This window comes from Myxine glutinosa, chromosome 3, assembly GCF_964187855.1.
Source record: "Myxine glutinosa chromosome 3, kmMyxGlut1.1, whole genome shotgun sequence".
Classification (NCBI taxonomy): domain Eukaryota; kingdom Metazoa; phylum Chordata; class Myxini; order Myxiniformes; family Myxinidae; genus Myxine; species Myxine glutinosa.
In genome coordinates, this window is record NC_136263.1 from 55493788 (window position 1) to 55515642 (window position 21855).

The 21855-nt window shown below is 45.9% G+C and overlaps 1 protein-coding gene across 4 annotated transcripts in view; it reads left to right on the plus strand.

The window, feature by feature from the left end:
• The window catches only part of LOC137423548 (netrin receptor DCC), a 102054-nt gene extending 81941 nt beyond the window's left edge, over nucleotides 1-20113 (plus strand). For all 4 annotated transcript variants that reach the window (XM_068110826.2, XM_078774074.1, XM_068110824.2 and 1 more), the window contains 4 exons: nucleotides 7371-7400; nucleotides 9666-9827; nucleotides 11871-11993; nucleotides 17617-20113. In XM_068110826.2, coding sequence (XP_067966927.2) covers nucleotides 7371-7400; nucleotides 9666-9827; nucleotides 11871-11993; nucleotides 17617-17741 — 440 coding nt within the window. In that variant the 3' untranslated portion in view covers nucleotides 17742-20113. The remainder of the gene's footprint in view (nucleotides 1-7370; nucleotides 7401-9665; nucleotides 9828-11870; nucleotides 11994-17616) is intronic.
• Nucleotides 20114-21855: the final 1742 nt, after the last annotated feature.

Sequence of the window (21855 nt, forward strand, 5' to 3'; positions counted from 1 at the left end):
CCTGCGTGGTAACCCCGTCGGAGCACATGGTCAAAGGCGGCTAACCGAGCCGGAAGGAGGACGCCCACTCCCCACGCCGTCACCGCGCCGCCCCCCCCTTTTGTTGTAGTTGTTGTAGTTGGCGCTTCTTCATGGGGAAGAGATGCGAGGAGGTATGGGAAGGTCCTAAACTCCTACTGGTGCCATATAATCACATTCTGGTGCAACGAAGAGTCAAGATTAATGGAAACAAGTCCTTAACTGACATAGACTAAGAATAACTAGCAAGATGTCCGAAAGTTGTCTACGTGAGCTGTGGTGGACCTGGGCACGACATTTAATGGGGGGATGAAGGGGAAGATCGGCTCTACTGGGTGTTGTTTACAGACAATGGGACTAAGGAATGGGGTAAGGGAGAGTTGGGGAGTATTGGGGAAATAGGGGCATATTTACAAGCGGATACGGAGGCCAAATTCCATATCCGCAACATTGCACCCTTCTCTACCCTCGGGGCGTCCCGACCCGATAAATTTTTACCTAGTTTAGTGTGGCACTCAGATGTAGTTCCCTCTACTATTAACTCTACCCTGAGTGCGACAGTTTTACAGATATTCACAAATGAGTAAATATGTCCCCCTGCGACGTTGCACCCTTCTCCTCACAGAAACACACCCACAGGATAACCGAATCCGGAAAGAATCCTCAAACTAAACATACAGCCGGTAGGGAGCATTATTTACAAGACTACGCTGATATTTACACTACGATCCAGGACCTGTTTTTGGAGGAACACATGCAGATGTTATGCATAGAGAGAGCACGCATGCTAGCATCGATACACCAACCCACGAGTGCTCTGTGGCCTACGGCCTTTAATAATGTGCAGAGCACCCCTTCCCAGCACCAAAAGCACCACCCCATCATGTACTGTCAGCACCATCCGGTGCACCACCATTGTTTGTTAAAATAAAAACGACAACCCCTAACCCTGCAGGTGTCTCTTGCTCTTCCTGTGGTGCACTTGGCCTTCTTGCCGCTTTCAAAAATAAAGAAAGGCGCCAACCGCGTCCATTTCTATATTGTGGCCGCCAGGGGCCAACTATTAGTGGTTCACCTGTATGGCATAGGTGCCACGTTGACCCATAGGTCCATCCATGGGTGGTGCTTGGCCGCAAGAACTGCGGCCCATTGTGGGTGGCCACAAACATTGCGGTCCATATGGTGCATCGATCCCAGCAGCAAGCAGCGAAAGTGCAGGCCCACAACTGCGTAGCCAGCACCTCTCTCTCCTCTCTCTCTACCCCAAAGCCAGATCCTCGGAGGTGGGAGACAAAAACAAGACAAGTGAGTAAGGTGGTAAGGGCGCAAAAGTGCACGCAATACAAGATGATGCACACTGGGGGCACATGGGAACCAGGTGAGACAGGTACGTTCCTACCGTACACCCCCCCCCCCCACCAGGTAACCTACATGGCCCCTCCCTTACCCCTTACTGTATCAACAAAACACAACACTACCCATAAACATCTACTTTACAAATCAACAAACATCCTTACTGTCTTCCCCGTTCCTCCCATAAACCAAATTCGTCTTCTCTCCCTCCTAACCAATCAAATTTGCCATTCTCAACTCTCATCAAAATTTGCCATCACCAATTCATCATCAGTCCCTCCTAAGGAGGGAGAGATGGAATCACCCCAATGTCTCATCCACGTCGTGATGCGTCTCACAAATCCACACAGCAATTCTCATTGCCTGCAACACAACAAAGAAAACACAGGTGTGGAGTCATCATCATCACCTCAGGTAAGTGGCTGCGTATGGTGCGACAGGTTCATCAATCCTAACTATTTCCTAAATGACTTTAACAACTTTACATTACCCGGGGTCTTTCCCTGCCAAACCATTGGCCATCTTACACTAAGTGGTTTTAAAAACCAATTCCCATTGACCAAACTGTGGTGCTTCTCAATTTGGGGTCTCACTCCCCCGATTCATCTCTCGGTGCCCTCGCACAATTTCTGGGCCGCGACGTGTAGCTCTCCCAGCAGGTCTACCCACCTGCACACCTCCACCACTGCAGTTGCCTCCGAGCTTACCTGCTCCTTACCCTAACCTATCTACCTGGGGAAGGCCCTCTGGCGCTCTCCCCACTCGGTGCCCTCTCTGGCACTGGGCTACCCGGGCCCGTCCTCCGGATCCTCGGGCCCCATCCACAACTCTACCGGCTCCCAGAGCCCACCTGCGGCCTCACCTGGCCGACATCCTCACAGTGGTGGAGTGCCCAACCAACTACACACACTAACAGGCTACACGCCCAGCCATTTCCACAACACTAATGCACCCATCCAAACATCATTCTTCCAACCGCACCACAGATGCCAATATCCAACTACAATTTACCTATACCCTCTACCTAACACTTACACTACCCGCCCCGGGTACTCGTGAAAGAGGGGTCCACTCTTCCCCCATCCACACCTTCGCACCATGCACACCCCTCCGTACCACTTACTCCATGTACTCCACACACCTGTCCTTGCACACCTGTGCTCTCACACCTGGTGCCACCTGCACCCTTCTCTCCCCAAAGCGCATTCGCGCTGATCCACACACTCACTACTCATACACTGCTCCACACACCTGTCCAGCTCTCACACCTGTGCAATCACAAACACACGGCATCATCTCAGCTAACTACTCCCCTCTGAAACTTGCGCTTTCCTGTCGTCCCTTTAAACTATTGCGCTCCCACGTCATTATAATCCACCCTAAACTACCTGCGTCCCCACTACAGGTATCAGTCACTAACTAACCTTAACGTTACCTAATGTCAATCTCTAGATCCCTATCAATATCCTAACCCACCCGGGCTAGTTTTCACCGCCATCCACCCCATAAACTATTGCGCATTTGCCCCATCTGGGAAGGGTGGCAGGGATGCCACCCTTACCCAGCGGGCCCATCGCTCACTACTAATTTTGCACATCAAATTTCAACAAATCAAAAATTTGCCACTCACTACCCATCATCTGCCAATCTTTACTGCCAATCCTTTGCCAATCATCAAATTTTGTTTTTCTCTAATTTTGGGGCCAAAACACTAACCTCATCACACAGTCTCCTCAATAATGCCTCTCGGTGCGCCAATTCCTGTCCAAAGCCCGGCTTCGTAGAGCCGAGCAATGAACGCGGGTCGTTTTGTGCCAGCGGCTGGACGCGTCCGGCACTCGGTGCAGGGACGGAGGCTTACCCGGGCCGAGATCCCACGCACCCCCTCGGCGTGGAGCCATCCAATGTCCCGATCTCGACCTGCCGGCACGTCTCAACAGAAAGTGGTCGCCATGACGACCCTTCCTATCGGGCTGCCCGACGCGCACCGAGGGCCCGATTCGGCTATAAGTCGTTCTAACCTCTAACCCGGTTACCGTCGATGCCTCCTCACCTGCATGCTTACACGCATACGCTACCCCTTTCGTGCTCACACCTCCAGCTGTCTCCATGCTCCTCGTACCTTTCCTTACACACCCAGGTACTCTCATTCCACTCACAGACTTGGTCACACACCTGACCACCGAACACCTTGGCACACATTCGCCGCTCGCACACCTCACCAACACACCTCTTCGCGCCCCTTCCTCGGTCACCTCCTCTGTGACAATCACAGGTGTGCTCTCACTCGCACACCCAACCACGTGCCTCACGACCAATTCCAGCGTGCTTTCCCACACACGCTCTACCATTCCAGGTGTGCTTCCTTTCTCACCTGTCACAACCAACTCACGCTCCGTGTCACTCTTACTACTCTCACCTCCACTCTTGACAGCGCACTCACCCTTACTCTTGACGGCACACTCTTTCCTCATGCACCCGTCCGTTACACACCTTTCTCGCGCACACTCTCCCGTTACACCCTCTGTAACACTCACCTTGACAGCGCACTCACCCTTACTCTTGACGGCACACTCTTTCCTCATGCACCCGTCCGTTACACACCTTTCTCGCGCACACTCTCCCGTTACACCCTCTGTAACACTCACCACAGGTGTACACTCTTCCTTACCTTTGACAGCGCACTCTTTCCCCATGCACCTGTCCGTCACACACCCCAGAGTCGGACTTTCTCGCACACCTCCTTTTTCGCACACCAGACCTGTCGCACACTTCACCAACGGCCTCTCACGAACACCCGGGTCCATCTCGACCCCCAAGCTCCTTAAATCACCTGGCGCATCATACGCACGACCATATTGGTCACCACTTACACCGGGTCCTCTTCCTCTTCGCTTCTCCTCCATCACCTGCGAATCCCTCATCCGGTTAATGAGCACATCATCACGATCCGAACACAGACTTTGGACCAATTATTTTACCTCCTCTTTTATCTCTTTCTTATCCTCTCTCCGTCGCTTCTTAATTTCGCTCACCCCTTCTTCCACTTCTTCTAATTTCTGCTTCACCTCTTTTATGTCCCGGTACGTCTCCTCAAGCTCGTCCTCTAAGGCTACCTTGACCGTTTCCATGTGCGTCCTCACCTGCCGGTCCTTCGTCTCCATTACCTCTATCACCTCGTCCAACCTCGTTGTCAGTCCCTCACGTACCATCTGACATTCCCTCTTCGTCGCTACCAAGTCATTTTTTAGGTCATTTTGTGTCGCTTTCAACCCTCCTATTACCGCTGTGTTCTTCTTTACCTGGTCCGTTAGTTCTTTTTGTCCCTCTGTCAGTTGTTCTACCTCCTGCGTCAGGTCCTCTACACCCCCTTGCAACTTTACAGTCCCCTTTCTCACCTCCTTCTCCATGTGCTCCTTACAGTGCCTCACCTCCTCGCGCACTCCTCCGACCTCCTCACTCACTCCTCTTCTGATCTCTTCTCCCATCACTTGCATCTCCTGCCCAGATGCCACCCTCATCTGCTGTATTTCCTCCCTGTGAGCATCCAGTTTGGTTTCTACCCCCATTCTAACCCCCTCTATCTGCTGCCCCATTTGTTTAACTTCCCTTTCCGCTTGGTCCCTCATGTCCCTCAATTTGCCTTCCATACTGTTTTCTAACCCCTCTAACCCCTTTTTCATCCCCTCTATCTGATTCTCTTGAGCGGCCATTCTGTTTTCTACCCCCGTTAACCCATGTTTCACCCCTTCTATCCCATTGTCTAACCCCTCAAATTTCTTGTCTAATCCCTCAAATTTCTTGTCTAATCCCCCAAATTTCTTTTCTAATCCCTCACCGGTACCCCTCGCTTCGTCCCTCATTACCCCCATTTGGCCCTCCAATCGCTCACCCTGCGCATCCATCCGGTTCCCCATTACCCCCATTTCGTTTCCCATTTGTCCCATACTGCTTTTCAAACCTCTAATTTGGTCTCCCAATTGCTCACTAGTCTGGGCCATAAGGGCCTTCATTTGTATAAAAAACAGACTCAAATCCCCCGGTGGCGCTACCACGGTCGCGGGCGTGGGCGCCGTGGCCATGTGCGAGGTGCCATTTTGCGCGCCTGCTACCCTCGCTGCTTCGCTCTCCTCATGTCCCTCAATTTGGTCCTGGACCGACCCTGCCTCACTCTCCTCTACCGGACCCCAGCTGTCTTGGTCTGCCATAGCGCGACTTTCAAGATTCGGGTTTTTATTTCCGTACAACAAAATCAAATTTCGCCTTTATAATTTCGTCGAGCGCAGTAAACGCGCTCCGGATCGATTCTACTACAATATTCGCGCGGGAAACGCGCTCCGAATCGATTCTACTTCCCAAATTTGGGCCTAATAAATTTAGTCCCGGGTCCGAATCCGACACTCTTGACACCAATTGTTACAGATACGACTTTGATGGTATGGTGGGCCGAGCGGGATGGCCGCCGTATCCGTACAAGTTACCCCGATTGTACCCGGACGTTGACTAATCGCGCTCTGCTAGGTCAATGAAGGAAAAGACACACGGCTGGGATTAATATGACACGACACCAGGGATACGGTTCTCAAAGGCCTCCGGAGGAGGTTCTATTATGGCGGAAGGTCAGATTACAGGGATGAGAGGTAAACATAGGAAGGTGGGCACTTAAACACACTCTTATATTAATAGCCCCGACAGACGACAGATAAACAGGACAACAACTGACTCACACGGGGTTTGATGGCAAGGAAAGCGGGTAGCGATCGCTCCAGGTGCACCTGGGCTCATTGGCAGAATCAGCTCGGTTCGGTCCGGAGATGCGGGGAGGTATTCAGCGCTCGAGGTGGCGTCGGGTTCCTTCTTTCGTGGCTGAGGCGCATCTCTCTCTCTCTTCTGGTGAGACGTCGCGTATATCCCGCGGGGAGTCACGCCCTCGCTCGTTAGCTCCGCCCCATATGGCATCGGCCCATGGCTTCTCATTGGGTGCGGGCTGGGGGGTTACCGGGCTCCGCCCCTGACGAGGAACTGACGGCCAGCCCCTGCGTGGTAACCCCGTCGGAGCACATGGTCAAAGGCGGCTAACCGAGCCGGAAGGAGGACGCCCACTCCCCACGCCGTCACCGCGCCGCCCCCCCCCCTTTTGTTGTAGTTGTTGTAGTTGGCGCTTCTTCATGGGGAAGAGATGCGGGGAGGTATGGGAAGGTCCTAAACTCCTACTGGTGCCATATAATCACATTCTGGTGCAACGAAGAGTCAAGATTAATGGAAACAAGTCCTTAACTGACATAGACTAAGAATAACTAGCAAGATGTCCTATAGTTGTCTACGTGAGCTGTGGTGGACCTGGGCACGACATTTAATGGGGGGATGAAGGGGAAGATCGGCTCTACTGGGTGTTGTTTACAGACAATGGGACTAAGGAATGGGGTAAGGGAGAGTTGGGGAGTATTGGGGAAATAGGGGCATATTTACAAGCGGATACGGAGGCCAAATTCCATATCCGCAACAATATATATATATATTTATAGTAAAGCACGATATATAGAGATTGTATATGGACTAGCAGGGGTACCTGGCGTTGCCCTGTGCTGTTCTAATCAGTTGGCATTGAAAAGAAATCAAATTTTGATTTTTATATATTTTATGTGGGGGCCTAAACACTTCTCTGCACCCACTAATAAATGGGGTTGGGAATCATTTAATACAACCTTTCACGTAGTTATGAAGGCCTAGCTATCTCGTCACTATGGAGCGTTAAAAAAAAAATGCAACGTTTTTTTCAAAATTTCCCCCAAAAAAATTCTTGCCCACAACTCTGCCGGCACTCACTGACGAACTTTGGAAGTTTCAGGAAGATCGATTCAGCCATCTATGGAAAATGGCGACAGACAGACACACAAACGGCTCTCTTATAGTGCAGATTCTACCAAACAAGTAATCAGCATAATGAACAAGAAGCCCTGTGTTTTGTGCATTTATTTATTTATTTATTTTTTTTCCAGATGATCCTCTCCTCGTGATTCGACCACATGGTGAGTTGTATTCTATTTATTTTCGTCCCTTCTAAAAAATCACTTATTTTCATTAATATTTCACATCACGTGATAATTATTCTTATATCTCGTCAGATATTATTTTTGTATCCTAAATAATAAGGGCATATCACTCTCATTAATATGCAATACGTTATTATTCCTGATAATGTAGTAAGCATGGTATTATTTACTACCTCCGCCCTCAAAGGTGGACGGAGGTTACGTATAATGCATTCAACCCTGTTTGTCTGTGAGAAGGATATCTCAAAATGTTATGCACATATTTGGACGAAACTTGGTAGACAGGTTGGGTGTGTACGAAGAATGAATTGATCAGATTTTGGTAAAGATCTCGATGCTATATTTTTAAGTAATTCATCGCGATTGATATATAGGGCCAAATACGATAGCACGATATCTCAAAAGGTTATGGACAGATTCAGACAGGTTGTGTGTGTGACAAGAACGAATAGATTTGATTTGGTGAAGATCCAGATCCAGATACTAGAATTGTTTAAGTGACTCTTCACCATTGGGAAATGGGCCAAAATCGATATATAGCATGATATTTACTCTGCCACCAAAGGTGGATGGAAGCTATGTTTTCACCCCTGTCTGTTTGTCTGTGAGCAGGATATCTCAAAAAGTTACTGAAGGATTTGGACAAAATTTGGTGGGTGGGTTGGGTGTGTGCCAATGACGAATTGATTCGATTTTGGCGAAGATCTTGATCCGGATACGAAAGTTGTATTAAATACTATAAGCGATTCTTCCCAATGAGAGATAGGGCCAAAAACGATAAATAGCATGATTTCTCAAAACGTTGTGGACGGTTGAGTTGTGGATGTGGATACTTAGTGGATGAGTTGGTTTGGTGACAAGAACAAGCCAATTCGATTTTATTTAAGGTTCGGATGCAGATCCGGCCTATCAGTGGGATACAAAATGTAAACTGTTCAGCCTGGCGTTATATTGTGGCGGACACGATGGCTCGCTGGCGCGGTGACATCATTCCGTGCACCAAGAGGGTGTCAGCCACGCCCGAGGGGTAGGCGTGGCCTCGGGATATACACGGGGCTCGCAGCGCCGAGCATGTCAGTTCTACAGTTTGAGCTTTGTAATAAAGACTCTTTGGATCCTACGCGTTGTTGCTTACCTTTTCTGGCAAACAAGTCGTGCGCGTAGCACCGCACTACAATATCATTCAATTGAAATGAAAATAAAGTTTCAAAAGCTGGAGAAACAAACCATTGAGTCGTATGTTTACCGCCGCTGATGCGCCCTCTTCTACACCACCTTATTGAACATGTGAAAGTAATTATTTGTGCCTGTTGTTTACGTCCTTTATGACATCCCCCTAAACAGTAAGTTTCCTGTTTGGAATTATTTTCCATTTTATTTTACTGACAGACAGACTGAAGCAATTGCTGTACTCCTTTGTGCGCATGTGCGCTCAGGATGAGATTCCATACAATTCGCCAAATTCTGAGCCAAAGTACTGCTAAACTGCAGCTTCGTGTTCCGATTCATGTTCTGGTGTTCAAAATGTAAAATTAAATTGAATTCAAGTTGTTCCTCGATCACCGACTGCCGTCTCAGACACAGAGTGAACCAATTGCTTCACCCCAATTTGCGCTACGCACGTGGGGTAATCATTCCTCATTATATAATCCATTTATATGTCATCCGCCATTTTCCCTTCCTCTTCTTGCTGTGTTTGAGTTTGTATCCAAGCTGTTTCCTCTTCCCCCTCTCCTTGCTCTCATTCTTCAGCATGCACTTTCTTTCTCCAAGTGTCCCTCCACCCTGATGTTCGTGTGTTTCCCCCATGTTCTTTGTATTCCGTTATGTTCTGGTTAATTCTGTGTGTTAAGCTCTTTTATGAGCCTCAACCTGGTACACAAATATTTTAAACAGACTTCACGAGAATTTTTTGTTATAAAGTTTTTGCCAGCACTGGTATTTGTGTACAGGTGTTTTGCTACCCTTACTGATTAGCCTCTTGCTAATTGCATTGATTTTTGCTTTTGTCTGGCCCTTACGAGTCTTAAACACCTATGTCGAAACAGCCTCGTCCAAGTGTGGTGTTGATGTAAACTTTTTGAGGACACACGAACAGTTGAACTATCAGTTATTGCACACTAACCCTATCAGTTATGCTTGTGTACGCACGGTGGTTCCTTTGTTTGTGTGCATGGGATTGCGGATAGGAAAGTGTAGGCCTGGAAGTGGAGATGTTCGTGTACCCATGTTGCCATGCAGGTGGAGAGCCCATCTGGATTCCATTCAAATTCAAGTACAATCGGGCAGATAGCTTGTGCAGAGGACGACAGTATGTCAAGCGTACTTGGTACCAGAAGTTTGTCGGTGTCGTTTTGTGCAACTCGCTTCGCTACAAGATCCTACTGGGTGACAAGCTCAATGGTAAGAGCAGCCAGTAATGGATGAGGAGAATGTTGTTGTTGTTGTATAGCCCAATGTTGTACAGTTCAATGTTGAGCAGTTCTCTTGAGCAAGCCCACATCCAGGATGGTGTACCCCCGCCTTCACAAAGTCAGGACCATGATAGAGTTAGAGGGGGAGAGAGAGTAAAGAGGGAAAGGGCCGGTCCATGGGGACAGAGTGGCACTCTGACCGTGACCGCACTGCCCTGACGAATCAGTGAAGAATGGGGAAGATTTGGCCCCCCAATTTGTGTCGGGGGGTACAACCACCAGGAAGAGGCATCCCTGATAGTTTTTGAAGACAATGTAATTGGATATGATGGCTGTGATAATCAAAAGGGATGAAAAGACAAATAGATGGAGAAAGAAATGAAGTCAGTGAAAACAGATATATATATATATATATATATATATATATATATATATATATATATATATATATATATATATATATATATATATATATATGTATATATATATATATATACATATTTTGTATACAAGATCGAGGCTCGTGTAAGAGCTAACATTAATCACAAAAAAAAAACCACAAAAACAACCGGACACAAAACACAATAAAGGGAGCGGGAGACAAGATGGGGAGAGAGGGAAGCACACAAGTACAACAGCAGAGAATAGGGACATCGGGAGATCTGTGGGAGGGAGAGGGCTTGGGGGGAGGAGGCATGGGAGGTATAAAACACATGGACACTGCTAGGACTTCCAGGAAAGAAGTCGGTATTTCAAAAAAGTGGATCTGGGGTGAATTAACGGGGGTAAAAAAGATCAAGGTTTTGGATGAGGGAAGATAAAAGATGGTGGTGAACAGCTGTTTTAAAGACCTGGAGGGAGGAGTGGGATTGAAGAGAGTGAGGGAGTTTGTTCCAGAGGCGGGAGAAAAGAGGAATGAAAGAGTGACGTTGAGCAGAGAGTCTTGATTTTGGCTATTTCACCATAGGGTTATGGCAGATCTTGCACGACCTGGAGGAATATTTGGGGGACAGAGCACAGACCGAGCTGGGGGAGCTAGGCCGGAGAGGAGTCGGTAGAAGACAGAAAGATCACCTACCTGCCTGCAGTGAGTGAGTGAAAGGCCCTCACAATCAGCTTCATCGTGGGAGATTCCAATGATTCTGAAAGCTTTGGTTTCAACAGCGTGAAGCCGAGCGAGGTGTGAGGCAGGAGCACCGGCCCAGAGGGGGGGGGGGGGGGGGGAACAGTATTCCATTGAGCTGCAGATGAAAGCCTTGTATGTGGTGAGGAGCTCAGGTGTGCTAAGGAAGGACTTCACACGATGGAGGATGCCCAGTCGGCGACTGGCTTTGGAGGCCAGATTGGAAATCAGCTCTGATTTCCTGTTTGGCATTGAGGAACTCCATCCATTGTTGAGACAGCAGAAGCAGCATGTCCAGAGTAGAATGACCTGGTCTGAATCCAAATTGATGATCCGAGATCAAGCCATTGGAGAAGAGGAAGAATTTGATATCCGAAGCAACAAGCATTACCTTGTTGATGATTGGGAGCAGGCTGATTGGTCTGTATTTGCAAGGATCTGTTTTTGCACTTTTTTGTGTAAAGCGGTAATGTTGGCTGATTTCCAAACTGATGGCAGATGAAAACAACAAACAACACAATATAAGTTTGCTTTACATGGGACTTCAACACAGGAGGAGGCCATTTGGCACATGAAGCCTGTGCAATGGTTGCCAACCTATAGCTCTTTGGACATGCTCTATCCTTATTAAATGCTGAGAATCAAGCAAGGAAGCAACACGTACCATTTTAAAAGGATGCGTTATGACAGACAGGGTCGGATTCGAACAAACGACCTCCCAGATCCAGACAGCAGACACTTTAACCCTTACACCACAGAGTCTGGTATAAATTAACCACCTCGAAGCAAAATATTGACTCAGTACCTCATAGCACTGTGTGCTTCCTGCTTGACGAACTGAGTGACTCTAACGTACTACGTACCCCTTGAGAGATCATTTAACTTGTACGTGCATCGCTTTTTCCTCAGAAACATTCCACAGCATTGGAGATGGCGTTGGTCGTTGTGAAGACCACTGCCAATTTGTGGACTCATTCATGGAGGCCAGAACCGGACTTCTGGCTCCTCGACATCAGCTGCGTGTCATTCCAGGTAACCCGTTGACGCTACGCTGAAGAGCAATTGCAAAAACATTTTTATTTGTAAACTGCTGAAGTGACAAGAAAACATTTTCTTCTTTCTTTATGCCTTTCTACATTTCCTTAAAGTTTGTTTGGTAGATAATTTTAAAACAACCTGCATCCTCTCCTCTTAAGAAAAGTGCTCAACTCATTTAGTGGTCTTTCTGGAGGCAGAAAATATGGTATGCTCTGGTGTGACCCCTCCCTGTCCCCACCAGTCATCTCTCCTGTGCCCATGGTCTACAATACTTGCCAGTTTGTCCACCCTTCAAACCCAGGTTTCCTGGAGCGTCTCTGCAGACGTAAACACCACCCAGTGCTTGGCAAAAATACAATGGGAGGCTGCCAACGTGGCATTGTCAGGAGGAACGTTTGAAAAGCTCTGGCCTGGAGGAATTATTGAAACTAAAAATTGACCGACTGTTTTTAAAGCGTGTAGGAATGCCCGGATGTTCTCATACTTGGCTGGCTCTCCCTGCGCAAGTGCTTTATGGGGCCAGAGGACTGGAGTTTGTGGCACACTAGTCAAATTATACTTACATTTGGATGGGTGGAATCAACAGGCCGTTGATTGTGGAATGCTAAGCACCATGGGAAGCAAGGAGATGCTAACGTTTCAGACGTTAACCCTTCATTGGAGCAAAGGAGCTGTTACCGCCCTCAACATCAGCTTCACATTGCTTCCCATGGCAGGTCCTCGACACTTGCGATTCAATAATTCCTGACTCAAGGCTTGGGACCTACAAAGTAATCTTGAGAAACGGTATCACAGCACAAGTTACTGTAAATGTTCTTTAAACTCCAAAACAATTCACAGCGAATGCTGTTGGCACCGCCATTGACACCACATCCTGCTGCGGAACAATTCAAGCTTTGCGGATGCTCGACAGGTAAAATGGATTATTTTTTGAGAGGTTGGATATTTCTTCGCTACAAGATCTGTGTGCAACGCTGCCGAGTGTGGTTATAAAGATGCATTCTTTTTGAGCGACTCAATATTTCAACAAAAGCTCAAAATGATCTTACATTTTTGGATCCAGCAGGACTCGTAAATTAGTCTCGTCTCACTGAAGCTGCCCAGTGGTGCATTTAACTACACTCAGGAGTAAGACTGAACATGGCAATCTGGACACTGTTATTGCCGCACGAGTTTGGAGTCATTTTACCGAACATGGGCATCATGACAAGAACAATTACTCATACAATGCATTGTGGGAAACATTAAAACAAAAAAACTAATCTCAGCATCTTTTGTCGCATTTAAGTAAAGGTCAACTGTGGCCAAATGGACTCGGAGACGGGATTAGAGCAGCAACGCTGCCAAACGTCTGCGGAAGAGTGGCAGAGCTGCTTTCGTCACATGACCATACAATTTATCTGCTTTTCCCACAAATATAAAAATTCATAATTTGTAGTAGACCATGCTCGACACTGATACAAATCGTTAACAGATCTTGGTGGAGGTTTGTACAAGGAAATCCAAACCAACAAGGAGATCAAAACAATGTATAGACTTATGCGCATTTCTTCATGTTTTAGGAATCGCCCGAATAAAAAAGACTTTTAGAGGCGACCCCGAAACGAATCTTGGCTGAAGCTTCATCTATTAACCTATCACATGCTGGAATTTTATCAACCAAAACTTGATAAGAGTACATCTGTTGCTGTGGGATGTTAAGTACAGGTGAAGTTTTGAGTGCTCGCCCCCGAGTTGTTAGGATGAGGGTTAGGGTTAGGGTTAGGGTTATTAAGCCAATATATATATTTAGAGTGCTAGCCCCCCTCGTCGGATGACAAGTTTTGAGGGCTAGCCCCCGAGTTGTTAGGGTTAGGGTTAGTGTTAGGGTTAGGGTTAGGGTTATTAAGCCAATATATATATTTAGAGTGTTAGCCCCCCCCTCGTCGGATGACAAGTTTTGAGGGCTAGCCCCCGAGTTGTTAGGGTTAGGGTTAGTGTTAGGGTTAGGGTTAGGGTTATTAATCCAATATATATATTTTGAGTGCTAGCTCCCCTCGTCTGAGGACAAGTTTTGAGTTTTAGCCCCCCTCGTTGGAGGGCAAGTTTTGAGTGCTAGCCTCCGAGTTGTTAGGGTTAGGGATAGTGTTAGGGTTATTAATCCAATATATATATTTTGAGTGCTAGCTCCCCTCGTCTGAGGACAAGTTTTGAGTTTTAGCCCCCCTCGTCGGAGGGCAAGTTTTGAGTGCTAGCCCCCGAGTTGTTAGGGTTAGGGATAGTGTTAGGGTTAGGTTTAGGGTTAGGGATAGTGTTAGGGTTATTAATCCAATATATATATTTTGAGTGCGAGCCCCCTTCGTCGGAGGACAAGTTTTGAGTGCTAGCCCCCGAGTTGTTAGGGTTAGGGTTAGTGTTAGGGTTATTAATCCAATATATATATTTTGAGTGCTAGCGCCCCTCGTCTGAGGACAAGTTTTGAGTGCTAGCCCCCGAGTTGTTAGGGTTAGGGTTAGTGTTAGGGTTATTAATCCAATATATATATTTTGAGTTTTAGCCCCCCTCGTCGGAAGGCAAGTTTTGAGTGCTAGCCCCCGAGTTGTTAGGGTTAGGGATAGTGTTAGGGTTATTAATCCAATATATATATTTTGAGTGCTAGCCCCCCTCGTCTGAGGACAAGTTTTCAGTGCTAGCCGCCGAGTTGTTAGGGTTCGGGTTAGTGTTAGGGTTAGGTTTAGGGTTATTAATCCAATATATATATTTAGAGTGCTGGCTCCCTTCGTCGGAGGACAAGTTTTGAGTGCTAGCCCCCCTCGTCTGAGGACAAGTTTTGAGTGCTAGCTCCCTCGTCTGATCCGACAAATGGCGAACACTCAAAACTTTGACCACTTCCCACAGGCAGCAAACATACTCCTACCAACCCCTAGTTGCTAATTTAATTTATTTAGCTTGTGCACTGACACACAGCACGAGCCTACACTGAGACTCGCACCGTGTTCTTTCATGTGTGCCTGGAACTTGAGAGGCCAATATTCAGCAATTTGAGGCTAGCTTAGCTTTCTACTCTTGTGGGATTGTGGGTGCGAATAAAGAACTCAAGATGTCCGAAGCTCAGTGAAAGTCCACGTGCGTGTGGACATCAAGCTTCCACAATGTGGATACCAAATAAAATGCGGTCACTCTGGAAACTTGTGTTTTAAATAAGGAACGACGCTTTGAAACCATAATGGAAACCTTGTCAATCTTTCCCATGTTGCCAATTCTCGCCTTTTTTCTTTTCTTGATGGCCTGTGAGCAAGCGGTGCGGGAAGAGGGGGTCAGGAGGGGTGACAATGGAAACTACTTGGTGTGTACAGTATCAGTATCTGTTAGACCAAGTGGAAATCTGTTTTGTCAAGTAATAGCAGAACTTAGTGGGTTTTGGCATTCTGTTGGAAAAATAAGTGACTACGACGAGCCTATGACGTGTCGCCCTGGATACGCATAATAAACATGGGGGTGTTCAAAACACAGTGAACATGGAGACTAAAACAATGTATAGAACTGTGTGCATTCATTAATGTTTTAGGAAACACTGAAACCAAAAACAAAGGACAGTTTTGAAAACATTTCAAACGACTTTAGGGTCTTGAAGTAGCTCGTACAGGTACGACATGCAGGACAAGGACAGCAGGGTACTTTTACATGAATTAGGGTATGTGGACATTACGGTCGACGATGCACATCAACACAGTACTCGTACATGTGATTTAAACACGAGGTCCCAAGCCCTCAGATTGGAACACAAAAACCGTCTTTGTTGATCCATGGCACGAGCACCACCGAGAGATTGTTGCAAGCTTTGCCAGGACTGTTTCGCATCCACAAAAAGCATTCTTTACACAGAGCAGCGGTTTCGATCTACTTAACCCGAGTGTAAAGTCAACAATTCAGAGCGAGAAACTGAAAAATAATTTCCTGTATATATTTGGAAAGGTTCAAATCTCCGGTTCTAAAGCTGTGTGTGTTTCAAGCAATGTTTATATATCCATAACGTGGTGATCCTAATAACTATCGTGTGCAGAACATCGCTGCTCGTACTGCGGTATAGTTTTGCTGGCAGTGCTGCTGATGCAGTGCCCCCTGTAGGTCAGAGCAAGATTTTGCAATCTGGCTGGGGTGTCAGTGATAGCCCGCGTACTCTTCGCGAAGGACACGGTAGGATCTTTAACGTCCACTAACTAATCCTGGCAGATGGGACAACAGTTTAAACGTCCATCCGAAAGATTGCACACGGATTGAAGCTTCAGTCTGCCTGTGAAACACCAGCATGACAGTTTATAGCTGGGCCAAGATGTGAAACTAAGTGTTGACCTGGTGTTGGCTTAGCGGTTCGGGTGCTGGCTTGGGATCCTAGGACCCTGGTTCGAATCCTGGTCAATCGCTGAATTAAACACCAGAGGGGTTGACTCAGCCTGTCATCCTTCGGAGGTCCGCAAATTGAGTACCAGCTCACTGATAATTCCCTGTGTGTCACAAGAGAGCGACTAACAGGGTTGGTGGCAGGAAGGGCATCCGGCCATAAAACATTGCTTCAAAAAGGGGACCATGGTGCCCAAAAAAGGCCAACCCCTGCTCTGCGGGGAAAAATGGCCTCGAAAGGTGGTTCCAAGATGTGAAACCAGACTAGGTAGCTCATAGGGACCGTGGCAATCCTTTTTTTTCTCTTCCTCTCAAAGCTCCAGCAGTGGTATTTAAGCATGTTTGATGAAGTTGAACCAATATTCTTTGATTTGCTGCTGTCAATTCAGTTGAAAAGCAGGTGGAATGCGCGACACTGCGGGTGCTTTGTGACCTCTGTTTGTGCCCGACACTGTGGGCGCGCGGCCTCGTACGCAGGCCGAAAACGATCCCAGGGCCGAGCCACACAAGAATGAGGTCACACCGTGAGTGGACGCCATCTCTTGCGTCTGTGTGAGCTTTGAGATACAGCCGGTTCATGTCTTCAAAACTCACCTGCTCATGCCAATGACCTCAGATGCCAAGAATCAAACCTCGGCAAGGAAATCCAGCAGTTGGAAGTGTTTACCGAATCTCTCTGCTCCGCAGCTGGCAGTTTAATTATCTTTGAGGCTCACCATCAGGGAAGCATAGCATAGCATAGCAGGTTTTGAACTACATCGACTCCAGACATTCACTTTCCACTGATAGACCCATAATTGGTGGGGTTGAAGGTTACATGAACAGATTTGTAAATTCTTGGAACTTTTTGAAAATGCAGCACCAATTTCAAATCCAATCCATGCGGATATGTTAGCTTTAGGACACTATTCCCTCATATAACAATGTGGAGCTTTGGTTATTTTCATTCTCAGGGTAGAACAATTTGTCAAGGTGTTTACTTGCCATAAGCTGGCACTGTTTGTCCAAAGGATCTGCGACTTCAGCACCAAGGTGAGTGTTGTATTAGGTTGACCAATTGTGTAAGCGCATGGACAGAGCCCACTGATGGGATACTTGAGGAAATGACCGAATTCAAGTTTGTGAATGAGCTTTTCCTATTGGTGAGTCGCATGACCTGGTATCAGCAGGCGATTTGGATGGAAGCATGTGGTTGCTTCCTAACATGTGCGCACCCGTTTTTATCCCTCTTTTGCAGGATACTACCGGGACTACAGGCAGCAAAGGGTGAAGTTCGGCCGTATTGGGAGGGGCCGGCAGGGTCGATACACCATGTACGTAGGCTGGTATGAGTGTGGTATAACCATTCCCGGAAGCTTGTAATTCCAAGAGGTCAATGGACAAGGTTGCAGGTGCAACATTGTGGTGCGGGGGTGTACAGCTTCTGGGAATGACACCATTATATCAACCGGAACAGCTGCACAGTCGATCATCCGTCATTCCAGCTAACTTCCCCCTTCGCTGTATGTACGTTCATCTCAACAATGACATTTCAGCATGTTACTCTCTTTATGGTTATGAAATGGCCAAGTTAGGCTGGGAAAAAAAGAAAAAGAAAAAAAAAAGTTGGACAACCGGAGAAAGCCAAATATTATAACGATTGGAAAAAAGGTTGATGCTAGGCAAACACTGATGAGAGCAGTTGGATCACACTGTAAACAAGTGGTAACTTATTCTGTGTTTAGTGTGTCATTTTCTAAACACACAAGAAGACTTATTTTAAGATTTTTGAATCCCAAAATGACGATTCTTTCACAGTGCGAGCGAGAAACCGGCTTTTTGGCTTAAGCATTGACTTTCCTGCCATTTCCTTTGAAAATAACAGCATTTTCTGAGGATGTGATATTACCCCTCAATGTCTCATCACCTGCCAATAACCGTCCTCCACGTTGTACCTTGTCTACAGAAATTACGAGCCCCTCAGGATCATCCTTTCTCCTCTTTGCCAGTTGATTATTCCCAAATCTCAAGAGGCAAGTGTGTTGTTGCCCAAAGCGCCTATGAACCTCGGGATCCTAAAATAAAAAAGATGGCTGAACTGTTTCCTTCATTTGAATGTCTTTCCATTTTCCTTCTTCCAAGCTTTGATGACATTTTTGACCCCAACGTAAATCTCCATCATTTTTATATCATGATCAAAATCCTCACAACTGGTTCATCCGACCATCTTTCATTATTACGGACATGTGCATCATCTCAGATTCAATATCAGAGCTACAAGCAGCTATATATACATGTAGGAATGCAAGAGAGTGTTGGGTAAGGATGAGCGAGGAAAGGGAGGTTCAGGCAATGTAAGGGGATTGAAGGAAGAAAAATAATTGGAGGTTTTGAGAGAAGATATAATATTTTAAAGAAAACAGGAAAAGGGCAACGCAGGGAGCAAACGTTGAAAAATATCTCGCCATTTTATGCAAGGAATATGGCCCTTTCAATGTGAAATATGCAAGAGAGTGTTGCGTAAGGATGAGCGAGGAAAGGGAGGTTCAGGTAATGTAAGGGAATTGAAGGAAGAAAAATAATTGGAGGTTTTGAGAGAAGATATAATATTTTAAAGAAAACAGGAAAAGGGCAACGCAGGGAGCAAACGTTGATATTCGCAGGATATTCGCAGGAGATATTCGCAGGAGATATTCGCAGGAGATATTCGCAGGAGATATTCGCAGGAGATATTCGCAGGATATTCGCAGGAGATATTCGCAGGAGATATTCGCAGGAGATATTCGCAGGAGATATTCGCAGGAGATATTCGCAGGAGATATTCGCAGGAGATATTCGCAGGAGATATTCGCAGGAGATATTCGCAGGAGATATTCGCAGGAGATATTCGCAGGATATTCGCAGGAGATATTCGCAGGAGATATTCGCAGGAGATATTCGCAGGAGATATTCGCAGGAGATATTCGCAGGAGATATTCGCAGGAGATATTCGCAGGAGATATTCGCAGGAGATTCGTTGATATTCGCAGGAGATATTCGCAGGGAGCAAATATCTCGCCATTTTATGCAAGGAATATGGCCCTTCCAATGTGGAATATGCAAGAGAGTGTTGCGTAAGGATGAGCGAGGAAAGGGAGGTTCAGGCAATGTAAGGGAATTGAAGGAAGAAAATAATTGGAGGTTTTGAGAGAAGATATAATATTTTAAAGAAAACAGGAAAAGGGCAACGCAGGGAGCAAATGTTGAAAAATAACTCGCCATTTTAGGCAAGGAATATGGCCTTTCCAATGTGCTTTGAGCATTCGGCCTTGTTTAATATCCATCTATCCATAGGGGGATTTTGTCTAAACAGTAGAGGATGACTCAATTCTCATCGGGAATGCATTTCTTTGGCGTTGAGTTACGGAGTTGGGGTTAGTGAGGGAAAACAAACTCGCACTACATCAGGCATTTCTACCGCTGGTTGGTTCCGAGTGGTTCAGCAAGTGATAATTACAATAACCGTGCCGGTCTCAATACGACTGTGTTGTTGAACAGCGGATGGCGGACCGGCATGCTTAGCGCATTTAGAGCTGTAAGTAATTCTTATGTTATTATCAATTATATTGAGCAATCCCTGGAATGTGCAAGGTCATAAAATAGCAACATTTCTTGTTTAAGATGTGGGATTTTGACCATTCATCATATAAAAAGGTCCTATTTTCAAACAAATGTATTTTGGCAATCCCAATAAAATATTTGATATGAACTGGAAACTGGAAACAGTTTTTTTTTCTTCCGGACCGTCCTTCACCTTTGTTCTATGTTTTACCATCATCATCTTCTTCTCCTTCTCTTCCCTTTATAAGGGATGAGTCACCAAGCTTCTGCCCTGCTTTGACCACGATACTCCTCCACTTTCCTCTGTTCTTAGCCAACTCTCTCCACTCTCCAACCACCCCCATCTCCTTGATATCCCTCCTCACACAGTCTTCCCATCTCAAAAGTGGGCTACCTGTTTTCCTCCTACCTTGCTCCCTCAACCTGCCCGTTCTCTTTGCCATTTTCTCTTCCCCAATCCACATTGACCAGGCCATTTCTTACCAATCTCCCCATCAAGCTCATCTACACACCTATCTCCTCCCTCAGTTCATCCATCCTCCTTCTATCCACCCTCTTCACTCACACAATCCTCCTTACCCAGTTGTTCTCACAGACTTGCAACTTCTGTTGTTGTCTCTCTGTCAGTGCTACCGCCTCCAAACCGCAAATGTAGACTGGTGTTACACAAGACACCAGAACTTTCCCTTTCAATTTGTTTGATATTTTTCTATATGCCATAATTCTCTCCACCCTCCTCCGTGCCTCAGCATCCACCTGTATCCTCCACCACACCTTTGCTCCAAACTACCATTCCGGTCAATATTCCCACCAAATACTCAAACCTATTTCCCTGCCTGATCTCCTTCCCCTCTAACCTGATGTTAATTTATTTTCTCTGCTGCCTGACACACATCACCTCCATCTTCTCCATACTCATCTTCAGTCTATGTTTCCCAAATGCCTCCTTACATTCTCTCAGTAATTTGTCAATCTCCCGTCTATGTTCCGCTACAACAGCCAGATCGTCCACACACACACACACACACACACACACACACACACACACACACACACACACACACACACACACACACACACACACACCTATATGATCTTTATATCCACAGCAATATCAGATTTAAAAGACCGTTTGGGGATTCAGCAGAGGAATGGGTCATCGAGCAAACATTCCACATCGGCTGTGCAAATAACAGTGCGTAACATGTCATGTAATGATGCTGATGAAATGATGGTGGTGAAGTTCGAAATATGGCACCAAATAATTAGGACTTTGTAGATGGTTGTGAGATTGTAGTGGCCTGCAAAAGTATTCACCCCCTCCTCCAAAGTTTTCACATTTTGATGCCACCTGAGTATATTTCATGATGCTTTCAAATCAATGTATATATATATAGCTGAAAGCTTGTCTGAAAATTACAGATCGATCGTCTTGAAGCTACGTCCGCTACTTATTTAATTTCTTCCAATTATTTATTTAATGCAAATGAGGCACCCTCCTCATATTGTGGAGTTTCTGCTATTTCATATATATATATATATGTATATATATATATATATATATATATATATATATATATATATATATATATATATATATATATATATATATATATATATACAGTATATATATATATATATATACAGTATATATATATATATATATACAGTATATATATATATATATATACAGTATATATATATATATATATATATATATATATATATATATATATATATATATATATATATATATATATATATACAGTGCATTCAGAAAGTATTCAGACGCCTTCACTTTTTTCACATTTTGTCATGTTGCAGCCTTATGCTGAAATCGTTTAAATTCATTTTTTCCCTCATCAATCTGCACTCAATACCCCATGATGACAAAGAG